Source organism: Hemiscyllium ocellatum, chromosome 5 (genome assembly GCF_020745735.1).
Source record: "Hemiscyllium ocellatum isolate sHemOce1 chromosome 5, sHemOce1.pat.X.cur, whole genome shotgun sequence".
NCBI lineage: Eukaryota > Metazoa > Chordata > Chondrichthyes > Orectolobiformes > Hemiscylliidae > Hemiscyllium > Hemiscyllium ocellatum.
In genome coordinates this window covers 71,825,726-71,841,206 of record NC_083405.1, presented here as the reverse complement: position 1 = coordinate 71,841,206, position 15,481 = coordinate 71,825,726, and the positions used below count along the sequence as shown (strand labels likewise).

General features: G+C 40.7%; 1 protein-coding gene across 1 annotated transcript in view; it reads left to right on the top strand.

Moving 5' to 3' along the window:
* The window catches only part of LOC132816073 (contactin-associated protein-like 2), a 1,374,393-nt gene extending 1,359,201 nt beyond the window's left edge, over positions 1 to 15,192 (top strand). Inside the window, exons 23-24 of the mRNA XM_060825502.1 lie at positions 10,065 to 10,135; positions 14,759 to 15,192. Coding sequence (XP_060681485.1) covers positions 10,065 to 10,135; positions 14,759 to 14,958 — 271 coding nt within the window. The 3' untranslated portion in view covers positions 14,959 to 15,192. The remainder of the gene's footprint in view (positions 1 to 10,064; positions 10,136 to 14,758) is intronic.
* The last annotated feature ends 289 nt before the right edge of the window (positions 15,193 to 15,481 follow it).

The window sequence follows — 15,481 nt, the reverse complement described above, 5'->3', positions numbered from 1 at the left end:
CAGGCCAGGCTGGGGGAAAGAGCAGTGTGATGTTAAGGGGCATAATGGGCACAGGATTCACACAAAGGAGGCATCCCCCATTTCCCCAGCTCAACTTGTCCAATTCCAATTGCAGGTCACCCAGTCCCTCACTGCAGATAATGTAGTGGCAAAAGCAGAATGGGGTATAAGTGGCCTGTAAGGGCCTCAATAAGCGCAAAAGTGAACAAGCCACCCGACATCTTCAATAATCTACTGCAACAACCTTTACCCCTCTAAGATTGGAGACAGGTTGACAAAGGCAGCAGGCAGGTCCAACTGACAGAGGCATATAAAATAATGCCCCAAAGACAACTTGGAATGCATATTAAATACTGTCACCATTGTCCTGAGAGGAAAATAAATTACAGTACAAGGAAGAATTCAGAATTGAGGTTATGCATGTTCAGTGGATTCCATGTTAATTTAATATGCTTGTGCTGAATCAGCATAATCAATGTCTTGTAGACACACTTAGAACTATTGGAAATGGTTCATTTAGTTTCATTTTGCATGCAACTAGCCTCCTGTCATTTTAACAAATATTTCGATCAGATAACTTAGCCCAGGAGTTCATTTTCATTATTGCTCGAATTATTTTGAACAGTTCTGTGTGCTTTCTTAGTGTTGATGCACTTAATTGAGCACAAATTTAGTTACCAAATACAATGCACTTAGTGAATTTAGCATGTATGCAATTACTGCTGCATTGGGTTTTTTTTTAATGGTATGAATACTGGTTTAAACTCATATCAGTTCTTTAGCCTTTCCTCATAAATCAAGGTTATGGAGTCATAATGGCAGTGAAGGAAGTATGAGAGACAGTAAAACCTTTTTCATGGATAAAATTATTTTTTTCTCTTTTATTTGCTTCCATAATTTGTTTTGTACAAAGGTAGTTAGGCAAGGTCATTCTATTCCTTTAGGAATAATGGCCTGGTTCCCTCATGCGTGCACTAATAGTAAAATTAAAACGTTACCGTATTTCAATTGGCAGTATTTGCAGAACACCTATGGGAAGCTTTGCACACTCAAAAGTTAACTCTTCCATAACCAAGTTATGAGACAACATGGGGAAATACCAAGATCTATTTGAATGGCTGAAGAGTCACAAGGAGAAGAGTATTCACGTTCCACACTGCTGACTTCCTCTTTCTCACCTGATAAATGAGCAGAATAAAATCTGATGTTCAGTTTGGATACCGACTTGCCTTCTTAAAGTGTATGCCCAGCGCTTCTGCCAAAAACAAACAGCAGCCTTTCAATATTCACTCAACTGAAGGCAAAATGCTGCTGATGCTGAATATCTGCAACACAGAATGCCGGAGAAAGTCAACATGTCTGGTAGCATTCGTGGTGAAAAAAATGGAGTTAACACCTCAAGTTCCAGCATGACTCTTCTATAGAAGGATATCATCAGAACGGATGCGGCAGAGATGGAGAAATGGGAAAATGGAATGGAGTCTTAACAAGAAGCAGAGTATGATGGTGTACAGCCCAGAGAAGTGAGTCAGTGAGTTTGAAGCAGATAATTGGTGGCCAGCCTATCCCCAGAAATGGGAACAGAGATGTCAAGGGAAGAAAGGAGTCAGAGATAGGCCGGAAGCAAAATTGATAAACTTTTCCGATTCTAAACAAGAGGGGGAGTCTGCACCGATGAGGTCATCAATATACTGAAGGAGGAGTTGTGGGAGGGACGGACCCACGTAAGATTGGAATGAGCAATTTTCCACATACCCCACAAAGCAACAGGAATAACTAGGGTCCATACGGGTACCCATAGCCACATCTTTGATCTGAAGGAAGTCGGGGGAGTTAAAAAGAGAAGTCATTCAAACAGCTCAGCCATGCAGAGGAAGGTAACGAAGGATGTGGATGGTTCAGGCATTCTTTCTGCTAAGAATCAGAGAATTCCAAGACCATCCCAATGGAAGATGGACATGTAAAAAGATTGTAAGTCCATAGCAAAGAGGAGGTGGCTGCTGACACAGTAGCCATTCTGAAAGTGACATAAAACATCAGAAGAATCACGGATGTAAGTGGAAAGGTACTGAACAAGGGAGAAAAAGTTGGCAGGAAACATAGGAAATGATAAATTCCATGGGGCACACTTGGACCAAAACAATAAGTCAATTTGGGCAGTTCTGTTTGTGGATTTTGGGAAGAAGATGAAAGCAAGATATGCAGGGACAGGGAATCATGAGCTGAGAGGCTTTTTGGGGGAGATCCACAGATCAGATGAGATTAGTGACCATCGTAGACAATACCCTGATGGTGGGTTCATGGTCCAGGGGTTATAGGAGGAGGTGACCCAGAGATGATGCACAGCCTCCACAAAGTACAGGTCATTATCCCACACAACAGCAACAATTTTGTTAGCAGGCTTGATTACAAAGTCAGGGTTGAAACTGAGAGCATGGGTGCAGTCAGTCAGTCAAAGGAAGAATTTTGTTTGTCTGTTGTGTTGGCTTCTTCAATGTTTTTTTGAATTTTAAGTTGGACACCTTTGAAATTTGTAGGCTTTTAGTAGCAGGGTTTTTGCCTGTAGGTGGCATTCATACAAAAAAAGGAATGATTACTTCCTTTAGTTTTTTTTCTCAAATGTTCACACTATTTTGGATAAAAGAAGATGGTGGATTTACCCAAATGTTGGACATGGGTAGGTAGGCCATTTTAATGTTGAAAAATAAAATTAGACAATAGACAATAGGTGCAGGAGTAGACCATTCTGCCCTTCGAGCCTGCACCACCATTCAATATGATCATGGCTGATCATCCTTAATCAGTATCCTGTTCCTGCCTTATCTCCATAACCCTTGATTCCACTATCCTTGAGAGATCTATCCAACTCTTTCTTAAATGAATCCAGAGACTGGGCCTCCACTGCCTTCTGGGGCAGAGCATTCCACACAGCCACCACTCTCTGGGTGAAGAAGTTTCTTCTTATCTCTGTCCTAAATGGTCTACCCCGTATTTTTAAGCTGTGTCCTCTGGTTTGGCACTCACCCATCAGCAGAAACATGTTTCCTGCCTCCAGAGTGTCCAATCCTTTAATATGTCTCAATTATATCCCCTCTCAGTCTTCTAAACTCAAGGGTATACAAGCCCAGTTGCTCCAGTCTTTCAGTGTAAGGTAGTCCCGCCATTCCAGGAATTGACCTCGTGAACCTACGCTGCACTCCCTCAATAGCCAGAATGTCTTTCCTCAAATTTGGAGACCAGAACTGCACACAATACTCCAGGTGTGGTCTCACCAGGGCCCTGTACAGCTGCAGAAGAACCTATTTGCTTCTATACTCGATCCCTCATGTTATGAAGGCTAGGATGCTGTTAGCCTTCTTCACTACCTGCTGTACCTGCATATTTACCTTCATTGACTGGTGTACAAGAACACCCAGATCTCTTTGTACTGCCCCTTTACTTAAATTGATTCCATTTAGGTCGTAATCTGTCTTACTGTTCTTACCACTAAAATGGATAACCATACATTTATCCACATTAAATTGCATCTGCCATGCATCTGACCACTCACCTAACCTGTCTAGGTCACCTTGTAATCTCCTAACATTCTCCTCACATTTCACCCTGCCACCCAGCTTAGTATCATCAGCAAATTTGCTAATGTTATTACTAATACCATCTTCTATATCATTAATATATATTGTAAAAAGCTGCGGTCCCAGCACTGATCCCTGCAGTACCCCACTGGTCACTGCCTGCCATTCCGAAATGGAGCCGTTTATCACTACTCTTTGTTTCCTGTCAGCCAACAATGTTCAATCCAAGTTAGTACTTTGCCCCCAATACAATGCGCCCTAAGTTTGCTCCCTAACCTCCAATGTGGGACTTTATCAAAAGCTGTCTGAAAGTCCAGGTATACTACATCTACTGGATCTCCCTCGTCCATCTTCAGAGTTACATCCTCAGAAAATTCCAGAAGATTAGTCAAGCATGATTTCCCCTTCATGAATCCATACTGACTCTGACCTATCCTGTTACTATTATCCAGATGTGTCGTAATTTCATCCTTTATAATAGACTCCAGCATCTTTCCCACCACTGAGGTCAGACTAACTGGTCTATAATTTCCTGCTTTCTCTTTCCCACCTTTCTTAAAAAGTGGTACAACATTAGCCACCCTCCAATCCACAAGAACTGATCCCGAATGTATTGAATTCTGGAAAATAATTACCAACGCATCCACGATATCTCGAGCCACCTTCAGTACTTTGGGATGTAGACCATCAGGCCCCGGGGACTTATCAACCTTCAGACCTAACAGTCTCTCCAACACCAATTCCTGGCAAATATAAATTCCCTTCAGTTCAGGTCCTTCAGCCACTGTTACCTCAGGGAGATTGCTTGTGTCTTCCCCAGTGAATATAGATCTGAAGTACCAATTCAATGTTTCTGCCATTTCTTTGTTCCCCATAGTATATTCCCCTGTTTCTGTCTTCAAGGGCCCAATTTTAGTCTTAACCATTTTTTTGCCTTTCACATACCTAAAAAAAGCTTTTACTATCCTCCTTTATATTTTTGGCCAGTTTACCTTCGTACCTCATTTTTTTCTCTGCGTATTTCCTTCTTAGTAATCCTCTGTTGTTCTTTAAAAGCTTCCCAGTCCTCCGTTTTCCCACTTATCTTTGCTATGTTATACATTTTCTCTTTTAACTTTATATGTTTCTTAACTTCCCTCGTCAGCCATGGCCACCCATGCCTCCTCCTAGGATCTTTCTTCCTTTTTGGAATGAACTGATCCTGCATCTTCTGCATTATACACAGAAATATCTGCCATTGTTCCTCCACTATCATCCCTGCTGAGGTATTGCACCATTGAACTTTGGCCAGTTCCTCCCTCATAGCTCCATAGTTCCCTTTATTAAACAGAAATATTGTCACTTCCGATTGTACCCTCTCCCTCTCAAATTGCAGATTGAAGCTGATTGTATTATGGTCACTACTTCCCAATGGCTCCTTCACTTCGAGGTCCCTGATCAATTCTGGTTCGTTGCACAATATCAGATCCAGAATTGCCTTCTCCCTGGTAGGCTTCAGCACCAGCTGTTCTAAGAATCTATCTCAGAGGCACTCCACATTGTCTCTTTCTTGAGGTCCAATACCACCCTGATTCTCCCAGTCTACCTGCATGTTGAAATCCCCCATAATAACTGTAGTAACACCTTTGCGACAGGCCAATTTCAGCTCCTGATTCAACTTACATCTGACATCCAGACTACTGTTTGGGGGACTGTAGATAACTCCCAAGAGGGTCTTTTTACCCTTTGAATTTCTCAGCTCTATCATACTGACTCTACATCCCCTGATTCTAAGTCCCCCCGTGCAAGGGTCTGAATGTCATCCCTTACCAACATGGCCACCCCACCCCCTCTGCCCATCAGTCTGTCCTTACGATAGCACGTGTAGCCTTGAATATTCATATCCACTTGAAGCCATGTCTCAGTTATCCCCACAATATCGTATTTGCCAATTTCCAAATGAGCCTCAAGCTCATCCATCTTATTTCTAATGCTTCGTGCATTCATGTATAGTATTTTTAATTTGTTACTGCCCTCACCCTTCCCAAGAACTCCTATTTCATTCAACCTTACAGCATAATCCCTTTTTGAGTTTTCTGCCTCATTGATACAGTTGTCTTTCTTGACTTCCCTTGTTCTAACTTTTCCTTCAATTTCCTTCTTAAACATCCAGTTTGTCCCCTCCCCCCCCACTAATTAGTTTAAACGCAGCTGTGTTGCAGTGTCAAACCTGCCTGCCAGAATGCTGGTCCCCAACCTATTAAGGTACAAACCGTCTCTCTTGTATAATTTATGCTTACCACAAAACATATCCCAGTGATCCAAGAATTTAAATCCTTGCTTCCTGCACCAGTTCCCCAGGCACACATTCAAGTCCATTATCCCCCTGTTCCTGGCCTCACCAGCCCGAGGAACTGGAAGCAAACTGGAGATAACCACCCTGTACGTCCTGCTTTTCAGCCTTCTTCCTAGTTCTCCAAAGTTCCGCTGTAGTATGTTCCTCCTCTTCTTCCCGACATCATTTGTGCCGACATGTACCATCACCTCTGGCTCTTCACCTTCGTCCTTGAGGATTTCCTGCACTCTGTCTGTGATGTCTTTAACCCTGGCACCAGGAAGGCAACACACCATCCTTAAGTCCCGTCTGCTGCCACAAAAGCCCCAGTCAGTTCCTCTCACTGTGGAGTCCCCTATTACCACGGCTCTGTGCGATGTCCGACTCTTCCGCTCTGCCTCCGCGCCAACTTTTGATTGACAGACCTGGCTGCCTCGCAGACTGGTAGTGTCATCTATCTGTACTGTTTCTAAAAGATTCAACTTGTTCCTGACAGGTACTTCCCCCCGGGGTCTCTTGCACCTGTCTCCTCTCTGCCTTCCTCATCGTCTGCTCTCTTCTGCTCTCTTCTGGTACGATTGGCGTAATAACCTCGCTGAAGGTCTTGTCCAGAAAGATTTCGTTCTCTCGGATGAGCCTAAGGTCCTCGAGTTCTTTCATCAGTGCTGCAATATGCTCTGTCAGTAGCTGAACGTGCACACACTTTCCACACTTATACGAGCCAGACACACCAGAGTCGTTGACCTCCCACATCAAGCATGTAGCACACTGAACCAGCTGGGTAGTCATGTCTTCACCCTCTTCAGCTGTGGTGTAATCACTTCACTCAACCTCCTTGTCAAAGACTCCTTGAGCCAAAGCCTCACTCTTCACTCCACAGGAACTTCCTTGGACCCTCTTTTTGGGGCAAGTCTGTAGTCTTTTAATTTAGGTTAGAGGAGGAGGGTGGGAGGGAGGCCCTACTTTATCGAACCTGGGGTCTAGAACGCACCCACTCAAATAACAATCACTTACCTTCCCAACCGGCATTGCGCTCCGACTTCACTTCCGCCCAGCACCCGCCGTTCTCTGCTGTAAATTGTATTATCTTCAAGGAGCACCTTGCAGCTGACTTCTCAGAACAAATCAAAACAGCTTATTTTTGTAAATTTGATTTGCAACAGTCTGTTTTGTTTGTTCTTGTTTCCAAGAAGATTTACAAGGATGTTGCCAGGGTTGGAGGATTTGATCTATATGGAGAGGTTGAATAGGCTGGGACTGTTTTCGTTGGAGTGTCAGAGGCTGAGGGATGACCTTTATAGAGGTTTATAAAATCATGAGGGGCATGGGTAGGATAAATAGACAAGGTTTTTCGCCTGGGGTGGGGGAGTCCAGAACTGGAGGGCATAGGTTTAGAGTGAGAGTGGAAAGATATAAAAGAGATCTATGGGGCAATTTTTTCACACAGAGGGTGGTGCATGTATGGAATGAGCTGGCAGAGAATGTGGTGGAGGCTGGTACAATTGCATTATTTAAAAGGCATCTGGATGGGTTTATGAATAGGAAGGGCTTAGAAGGATATTAGCCAAGTGCTGGTAAATGGGACTAGATTAGGCTGAGATATCTGGTTGGCATTGACGAGTTGGACCGAAGGGTCTGTTTCTGTGCTGTACATCTCTGTATAAAAAGGTAGAGTACTCAGTGTGGAAGAAAGAGAAACTGTGGATTCTGGAAATCTGGAACACAAATAGACATTGCTGGAGAAACTCAACAAGTTGGGCCGCACGGTGGCACAGTGGTTAGCACTGCTGCCTCACAGCGCCAGGGACCTGGGTTCAATTCCCACCTCAGGCGACTGACTGTGTGGAGTTTGCACGTTCTCCCCGTGTCTGCGTGGGTTTCCTCCGGGTGCTCCGGTTTCCTCCCACAGTCCAAAGATGTGCGGGTCAGGTGAATTGGCCATGCTAAATTGTCCATAGTGTTAGGTAAGGGGTAAATGTAGGGGTATGGGTGGGTTGCGCTTCGGCGGGTCGGTGTGGACTTGTTGGGCCGAAGGGCCTGTTTCCACACTGTAAGTAATCTAATCTAAAAGTCTGGCAGCATCTGTGGCAAGGAAGCAGAGTTAATGTTTTGAGTCCATCTTGAGGTTTAGTTGTAATACTAATTATTTACGAGGCTCCAATATCACAAACTTACTTACATTGTCTGGCTTCTATACTTACCCTGATGTTACTGTACATTATGCAGACATAACCAACAGATTACATTGACTCCATTACATGGAGAGTGACTAAAAATCACAGTCATGATGTCATATAACTATCTACATGGTACAGTGCCTGCATTGTCTGGAATCTGTCATAATACAACACTTCTTTCCCTTGGATAGGTATCCTTCAGTCAGGATACAGTTAGCTAACAATTTTTCTCAGTGGGACTTTTGACCCCTAAGGAAGATTTGAGACCATTTCTCTCTATGTGGTAATTGGGTCTTATCACCCATTAGTGCCTAGCATTTTCTTTTATTTAGCTTAATTGGCCGCGGTCTTAATGTGCTCCAAATCTTGATAATACAACAATGGTCAATGTTTCCTCAGTCTCATTTTATAATGTTTTATGTAATTTGTTTGAAATTTGGTTTTCTGAGTTTTTAAATCTGATTTAAATGTATTCTTTGCAGTCATTTTGTGTATCTACAAATTTTCATGTTTGAATTCTAATTTAAAGTATGCATTGAGATTACCTTTTAATCTTTAACATAAAAGATGTTATAAAAACATTTCTGACATGAACCTGTATGTTTGAAGTCAGTCCTTATAATAGAACTAATAATAATGGCTAATCATTCAAATATGGATACATGAAATTTAAGGCTTAGTGAATTATCTTTTTCTTCATTAGTATTCAATTACATTGCTGTGGCTACTGGCATGCATATCGTTTAATCCTAACATATCAAAACTCTGTTAGGGTGCATGTAATCTGCTGAATTGTTCTGAGAAGCCCCACAAATGATGAACTTCGCGAACGGAGTTCATTAAAAAATATGTTGAAATTAGTGGATACATGATTTTTGCCTGCAGATGTTGAATTTTGTTGTTATTTATTTCTTGGCACAGGTGGTGAATTCTCAATTCATGATTTTGCGGATACATAGGATTTACTGGATATGTACTACTTGTTCAACCGCTCCTTGCACCAGCAAATTACCATATCTTGATTACTGTATTGGTAAAGAAGATCCTTCGAATGTGAAATGACATCACCATCACTGAATTCCCCTACCTGGGATTGCCATTGACCAGAAACTTCCCCGGACTAGCCATAAAAATATTGTGGTTATTACAGCAGGTCAATGTCTCCCCAGTACCTATCCAAAAGGCACAAGTTAGGAAGGTGATGGAATACACTTCACTGACCTGGATAAGTGCAAGTCTAACAACACTCAAAATGTGTTGAGCATCAAAGATAAAGCAGTCCATTTCCTTGCCACCCAACCACCACCTTCACTATTCATTCCTTTCACCAATAACACACAATCATAATAGTGTGTACCATTTAGCAGATGCACTGCAGAAACTCACCAAAACTCCTCTAATAGCAGCTTCCAAACATATGGCCTCTACCATCTAGAAGGAGAAGGGGAGCAGATGCATAGGAACTCCACCACCTGCAAAGTCACCTAGATACCACACACCATTCTGACTTAGAAATATATCACCATCCATTCTTTGTTTGGATCGATATCCTAGATCTCCCATTCTAATAGCACAAGGACTGAAGTGGTCAAGAAAGCAGTTCATTATCATCTTCCCCAGAGCATTCAGGAATGGGCAGAGATTGCTGGTGTGACCAGTGACACTCACATTCCATGAGTAAATATAAAAAAAACCAAACATCATATTTTGGAACATTAGCATATGGGTGATACCTGCAGAAGTCAACAGCACTGAACATTCCTGCCAGTCAGTTCTGTTTACTGAAAATACCGACTGACATCAATCCCTCTCTCGTTAGTTTCTTTATGAAGAAGTAATCTCTGGTTTTTAAAGTTCAGAATATTCCTGCAGAAGCACTTTAAATTCCTGGAATTTAGCACTTCCTAATGATTGTTTTTCTTTAATGAAGTCCAATTTATTTAGCCAAAGATTAGCTATTATGTTTCTGATAGTAAGTTTCTTTTCATTTTCAGCTAGTGCAGAGTTTCCATACAATGAAGAGAGCACTATCGCAGATGGAGTGAATCGAAATTCAGCAATTATCGGCGGTAAGTGTCAAAGTTTGAATTCAGAAAATTATTAACAATAAAACAAACAGCTGGGTCTAGGGGGTTTCCTCTTTATGGATTAGACTGAGAAACATGCTGAAAATAATTTGTGTCATTGTCAATCAGCTAAGTATTCTCTTTATTTGGATCCAAATCTTGTTTTCAAGTTCATATAGATGGCTCACGTTCAATAATTGGTGTACTCCTTAAGATAGAGTCATAGACTCAGAAAGATGTACAGCACGGAAACAGACCCTTCAGTCCAACCCATCCATGCCAACCATCTATTCCAACCCAATCTAGTTCCACCTGCCAGTACCCAGCCCATATCCCTCCAAAGCCTTCCTATTCATATCCCCATCCAAATGCCTCTTAAAAGTTGCAATTGTACCAGCCTCTACCACCTCCTCTGCCAGCTCATTCCATACACGTACCACCCTCTGCATGAAAAGGTTGACCCTTAGGTCTCTTCTATATCCTTCCCCTCTCATCCTAAACCTATGCCCTCTAGTTCTGGACTCCCCCACCCAAGGGATAAGACTGCCTATTTATCCTATCCATGCCCCTCATAATATAGTAAAACCCTTTGGTTTTTACAACCCCTTTTGGGTTTTTACAAACCCTTTTACATGATCTGCTTTGGTTTTATTTTTTGCAAATGTATTCAAGTTAATTTGACATTGCCACAATCCCCATATGGATACACAATCCAAAAAGCCAAATTTACAAAACAATCTCTCAAATTTAGAAATTACCAAATGAGGTATCACTTTTTATAACTTCAGCTTTAACACAAATCATAGTCAGAGTAAATTAAGCATAAATTGATCATAGATTCCCAACAGGGTGGAAACACGGCCTTTGACCCAACAGGTCCACATCAACCCTCTGAAGAGTAACCTACCCAGACCCATTCCCCTATATTTACCCCAGACTAACGCACCTAACCTACACAATCCTAAACACAATTTAGCATGACCAATTCACCTAACCTGCACACCTTTGGATTGTGGGAGGAAACCAGAGCACCCAGAGGAAACCCATATAGAGAATATGCAAACTCCAAACAGACAATTGCCCCAGGTGGGAATTGAACCTGGGTCCCTGATGCTGTGAGGGAACAGTGCTAACCCCTGAGCCACCGTGCCATCCCTTAATTGGCAAATCAGAATCAGTATAAGCCAAACAGTACACATGAAATACAAATAATGGTGCTTGGGACCCTATTCCAAATCTCCACCCACTTTCTCAGAGTTCCAAAATTTCACTGGCTCAAGAGAAGGGCACAAGCAGTGAGGCTGCATCCTCAAACTGGGCAACAACATTGTGCAACAGGGATTTCCTAGCCACCTGCAATTTCCATAAAGTCAGGTCAGCTTTTCAAAGAATTGTGGTTTGCAATAGCTCAGAATTGTCTGAATGATGTCCTGGATACAGAAACCTGTTTTAACATAACTTCAAAAAGTCCCATTCTGATACCTCAGGCAAACTACCTACCTGCATGGACCCTCTTACCCTCCATGCCAACCAATGTCCCACCTTTCATGTCAATGGCCCCAGTACACTTCATGCCAAAAAGTAACAGTGCCATTGGTGGAAAGCCTAAGAAGTAACCAATCATAACTCATCCTTTTTTTAAAAAAGCAGTCCTACAATACCATAAAAGTGCATGCTGTATGTTTGCCTGGAGAATATGAGATGATGATTGGGTATGTAGAGGGGTATGGCTTGGCATGAGATTCATGGATAAGGTTTGGGGGATTAAGTCAGGGTAGCAAGAATGGGTGAGGCTAGTGAGCTGAACGTTAACAACATAACTAAGACTAACTCACAGAAAATTGAAGCAGGCCATTTAATCAGCCTATCTCAGAAAATCATCCATTGTGTACATCTCCAACCTGTGTCCAGAGTGATGGACCTTGCTGTAGCCCTGCATTGTCAAAGGCACTTTGGCCAAAGACAGAATGCTGAGTTGAGAAATTTCCCAACTAATGCTAATTGCCACTATCATTAACTACCTCTTGAAAGCCTTCAGTAATTCTTTGTAGACAGCAGCTCCCATGTGAACAAGATTTCATCCTTACAATCTTCCTTGTTTTTTCTAGAACCTTCTTCACTCTCAGCTTTTTCTTCTTTTTAACTTTCAACCATAAAACCCCCCCATATCTGCAGTTCTAATTTAAATTTGTATTGCTTCCAGGTCAAGGGTTGCTAGGTTTTGTGGACCAACATTTCTTATTTAAGAATTATAACTGATCCATTTACATTTGAAATCAAAAAATGTCTTAGAAATCCTTTTAAAACTTCTTTTAAAATGTTGCAGTTCCCTACATATTATAAAGTAATTCTGAAAATTCTTTACTGTTGCTACTTCCTGGTCAAAAGTCATCACTGCCATGTGTTCTTTTATTCTGTTCATTCTGTTCTGTTCTAGCTCCTCCCTCCCCTCCCTGTATTGGCTCATTCTCACTCCTGTTACTTCTATTCTGATCCCAGAGTTTTCATAAGCATTGGTATTTGTCCTTTTACTTTCATCAATTTCTAAAATCCTATCATTGCTTTGCATGCAGGCACCTCCAAAATATTGGGTTCCTTTGAAGACAGAAGGTCCGATAAACTTAATTATGGGGTATATTAAAGTGTAAAATATGGGCTATTATATTAGTTACAGATAAGTTTTGAACTGAATAGGAGTCCGAAGCATCTTGAAAATCAAACCTATGAATGTTACTTCAAACTAAACTAATTTAACAGATTAACAATATTTCCAACTATGACTATGTAAACCTTTATTTATTGCACACGTTATTCATGCAATAATCATGCATCAGGGCACTTAACAGACAAATTGAAAGCTTTGAAAAACATTTACAACACAGAAAACTACTTCCAAAAAAACCTATAAATTCTTTTATTATTAATGTAGCATATCTGATGTGCCTGTAAACTATGCAATTGTTGCCATGTTAATCATACCATTTTGTTGCTGAAATGTTTATTCATTAACTAATAAAGATTTAGTACAAATTTCTTTATTGAAATTTGAATTGGAGAGCAAAATTAAATATTGTTTCACATCAGTGATACAGAACCTGATATCACTGCACTGCACCATTAAAACACAATTGTTCCAAGCTTATATGCGTATTTTTTCTGCCAGTTAAATTAGTTCTGCAATGAAAGAGCACCACCATCAGCCTGAAGCAGGAAATGCAGCAAAATATCTTCAAATAGTCAAAGTGACAAGTTAGGATCAATAAATGTGCTTCCCTTGTGTATTTACTTCACGAACATCAACCATCATTTAGTGGAAATCCTGCAGATTCACTCTTTCATCAAAGCTTGGAATTCTGACATATATTCTGTCATAGCAAATCTTCATGTAGCTTCTGGCGTTTGTCCAGCATCTGCATGTAATACTTTGACTTCATCCAAAGAGCTACTATTAAGAATGTGAACTCATGAAACCTGCTTCCGTTCTCCACTCAAAATGCGAATGTCACTTGCTGTTTGTCATTGGTACCCTGTTAGAGCTGCTTGCAATTGCTTAGATTTCCTTTCTTCTGCAAATCTGGAGCAGTTATTCTATTTCATTGAGCTGACCACAATGACAGGTCCCTCTCTAAACAATTGCCATTCAATGTTTTTCCCGTGTTAAACACGGTTTTAGAAGATAAGCAGTAATCAAGGATTTGGAGATGCCAGTGTTGGACTGGGGTGTACAAAGTTAAAAATCACACATCACCAGGTTATAGTCCAACAGGTTTAATTGGAAGCACTAGCTTCCAGAACGCCGCTCCTTCATCAGGTGGTTGTGGAGGACACAATTGTAAGTCAGAATTTATAGCAAAAGTTTACAGTGAGCTGATTGAGTGAGCTGAACATGATAGTTTCACTATCATGGTATTTGAACAGATGAAAGACTCAACAGACAATCAAGGTATTTTTCAATGTATAATTTCAGTTACATCACACTGTAATTTTTTGCTATAAATTCTGTGCCTTACAATTGTGTCCTCCACAATCACCTGATGAAGGAGCGGCGCTCCAAAAGCTAGTGTGCTTCCAATTACAGTCGGACAGTAATCAAGGAAGTATACTCAATAGTGAATAAATCATACACTCTGCAATTATTTCTGATATTATACTAAGAGGTACACACATAGGTTAAAGTATTAAGATCAATTGTTTTTGTTTAGTTAGCAAAATGCAAATAATTCAAGAAGGTAGGCATATATGGTTAATTTCTAATGCATGGGAGACATTATATTAAAGCAACCTGTCACCTAACAGAGACTCAGTAAACAACCTGATGACATTTGCTGCCTGGGCTCATGCACAAAGGAGTGGAAGTAAGCCATTCGGCCTATCGATTTAGTTCTGCCATTCTCTAAGATCATGGTTGATCTGATAATCCTCACAACTACTTTTCAGCCTATTCCCCAAAACCATACTGGAAGATAAATAATGCATATGAAAGCAAGCCTTTCAGTCACTGTACTAAGAAAAGAATAGGGAAAGAATAAATCTACAAGGAAAAATAATTTTGACAGAATCATAATTCCATATATTCAGTCAGTCACTGTTTTAGTTTCTGACTAAATTATCTTTTCTCTTTTTCAGGTATTATTGCAGTCGTAATCTTCACCATCCTTTGCACATTAGTCTTTTTGATCCGTTATATGTTCCGCCACAAAGGAACCTACCACACCAATGAGGCCAAGGGGGCTGACTCTGCTGAGAATGCCGATGCAGCTATCATGAACAATGATCCCAACTTCACAGAAACCATTGATGAGAGTAAAAAGGAATGGTTCATCTAAGATGCTTGCAGGAAGATTCTCCACTGATACTATTTTGGTGATTCTGAAAAGATCAGCACAAGTGAACCAAAATGGAAAACACACACACAAAGAGAGAATAAGATTCAAAAGAAACCTAACTATATGATACTATGGATTAGCACCAGTTTTGAAAAGAATTTTCCCAAGTAGATAATACTAATTGGAATGCATTTACACTTCAGAACAAAAAGCTGATAGTTTAGATGGTTACTCATATGCCAAATACCCATTGTAAATATGTTTTATGTAGATCATACAAGTTATAAATGATATGTTTTTGTTGCTAACGATGCTTATGAAGTTCCTCTATTTTACAATGAAAACAGATAAATCTTCATTGCCGAGTTTGTGAAAAGAATGATTTGGCATGCCGTGGTTAAAAATAACCTGTTTCTTTTAAATTATCATTTGAGCTGGTTGCATTTCTTTTTCAATTTTTGTTTTATTTCTCTAAAAGAAAAGCTCATTCTCTCAAGCTATTTGACTGGCAAGTTATAAATAC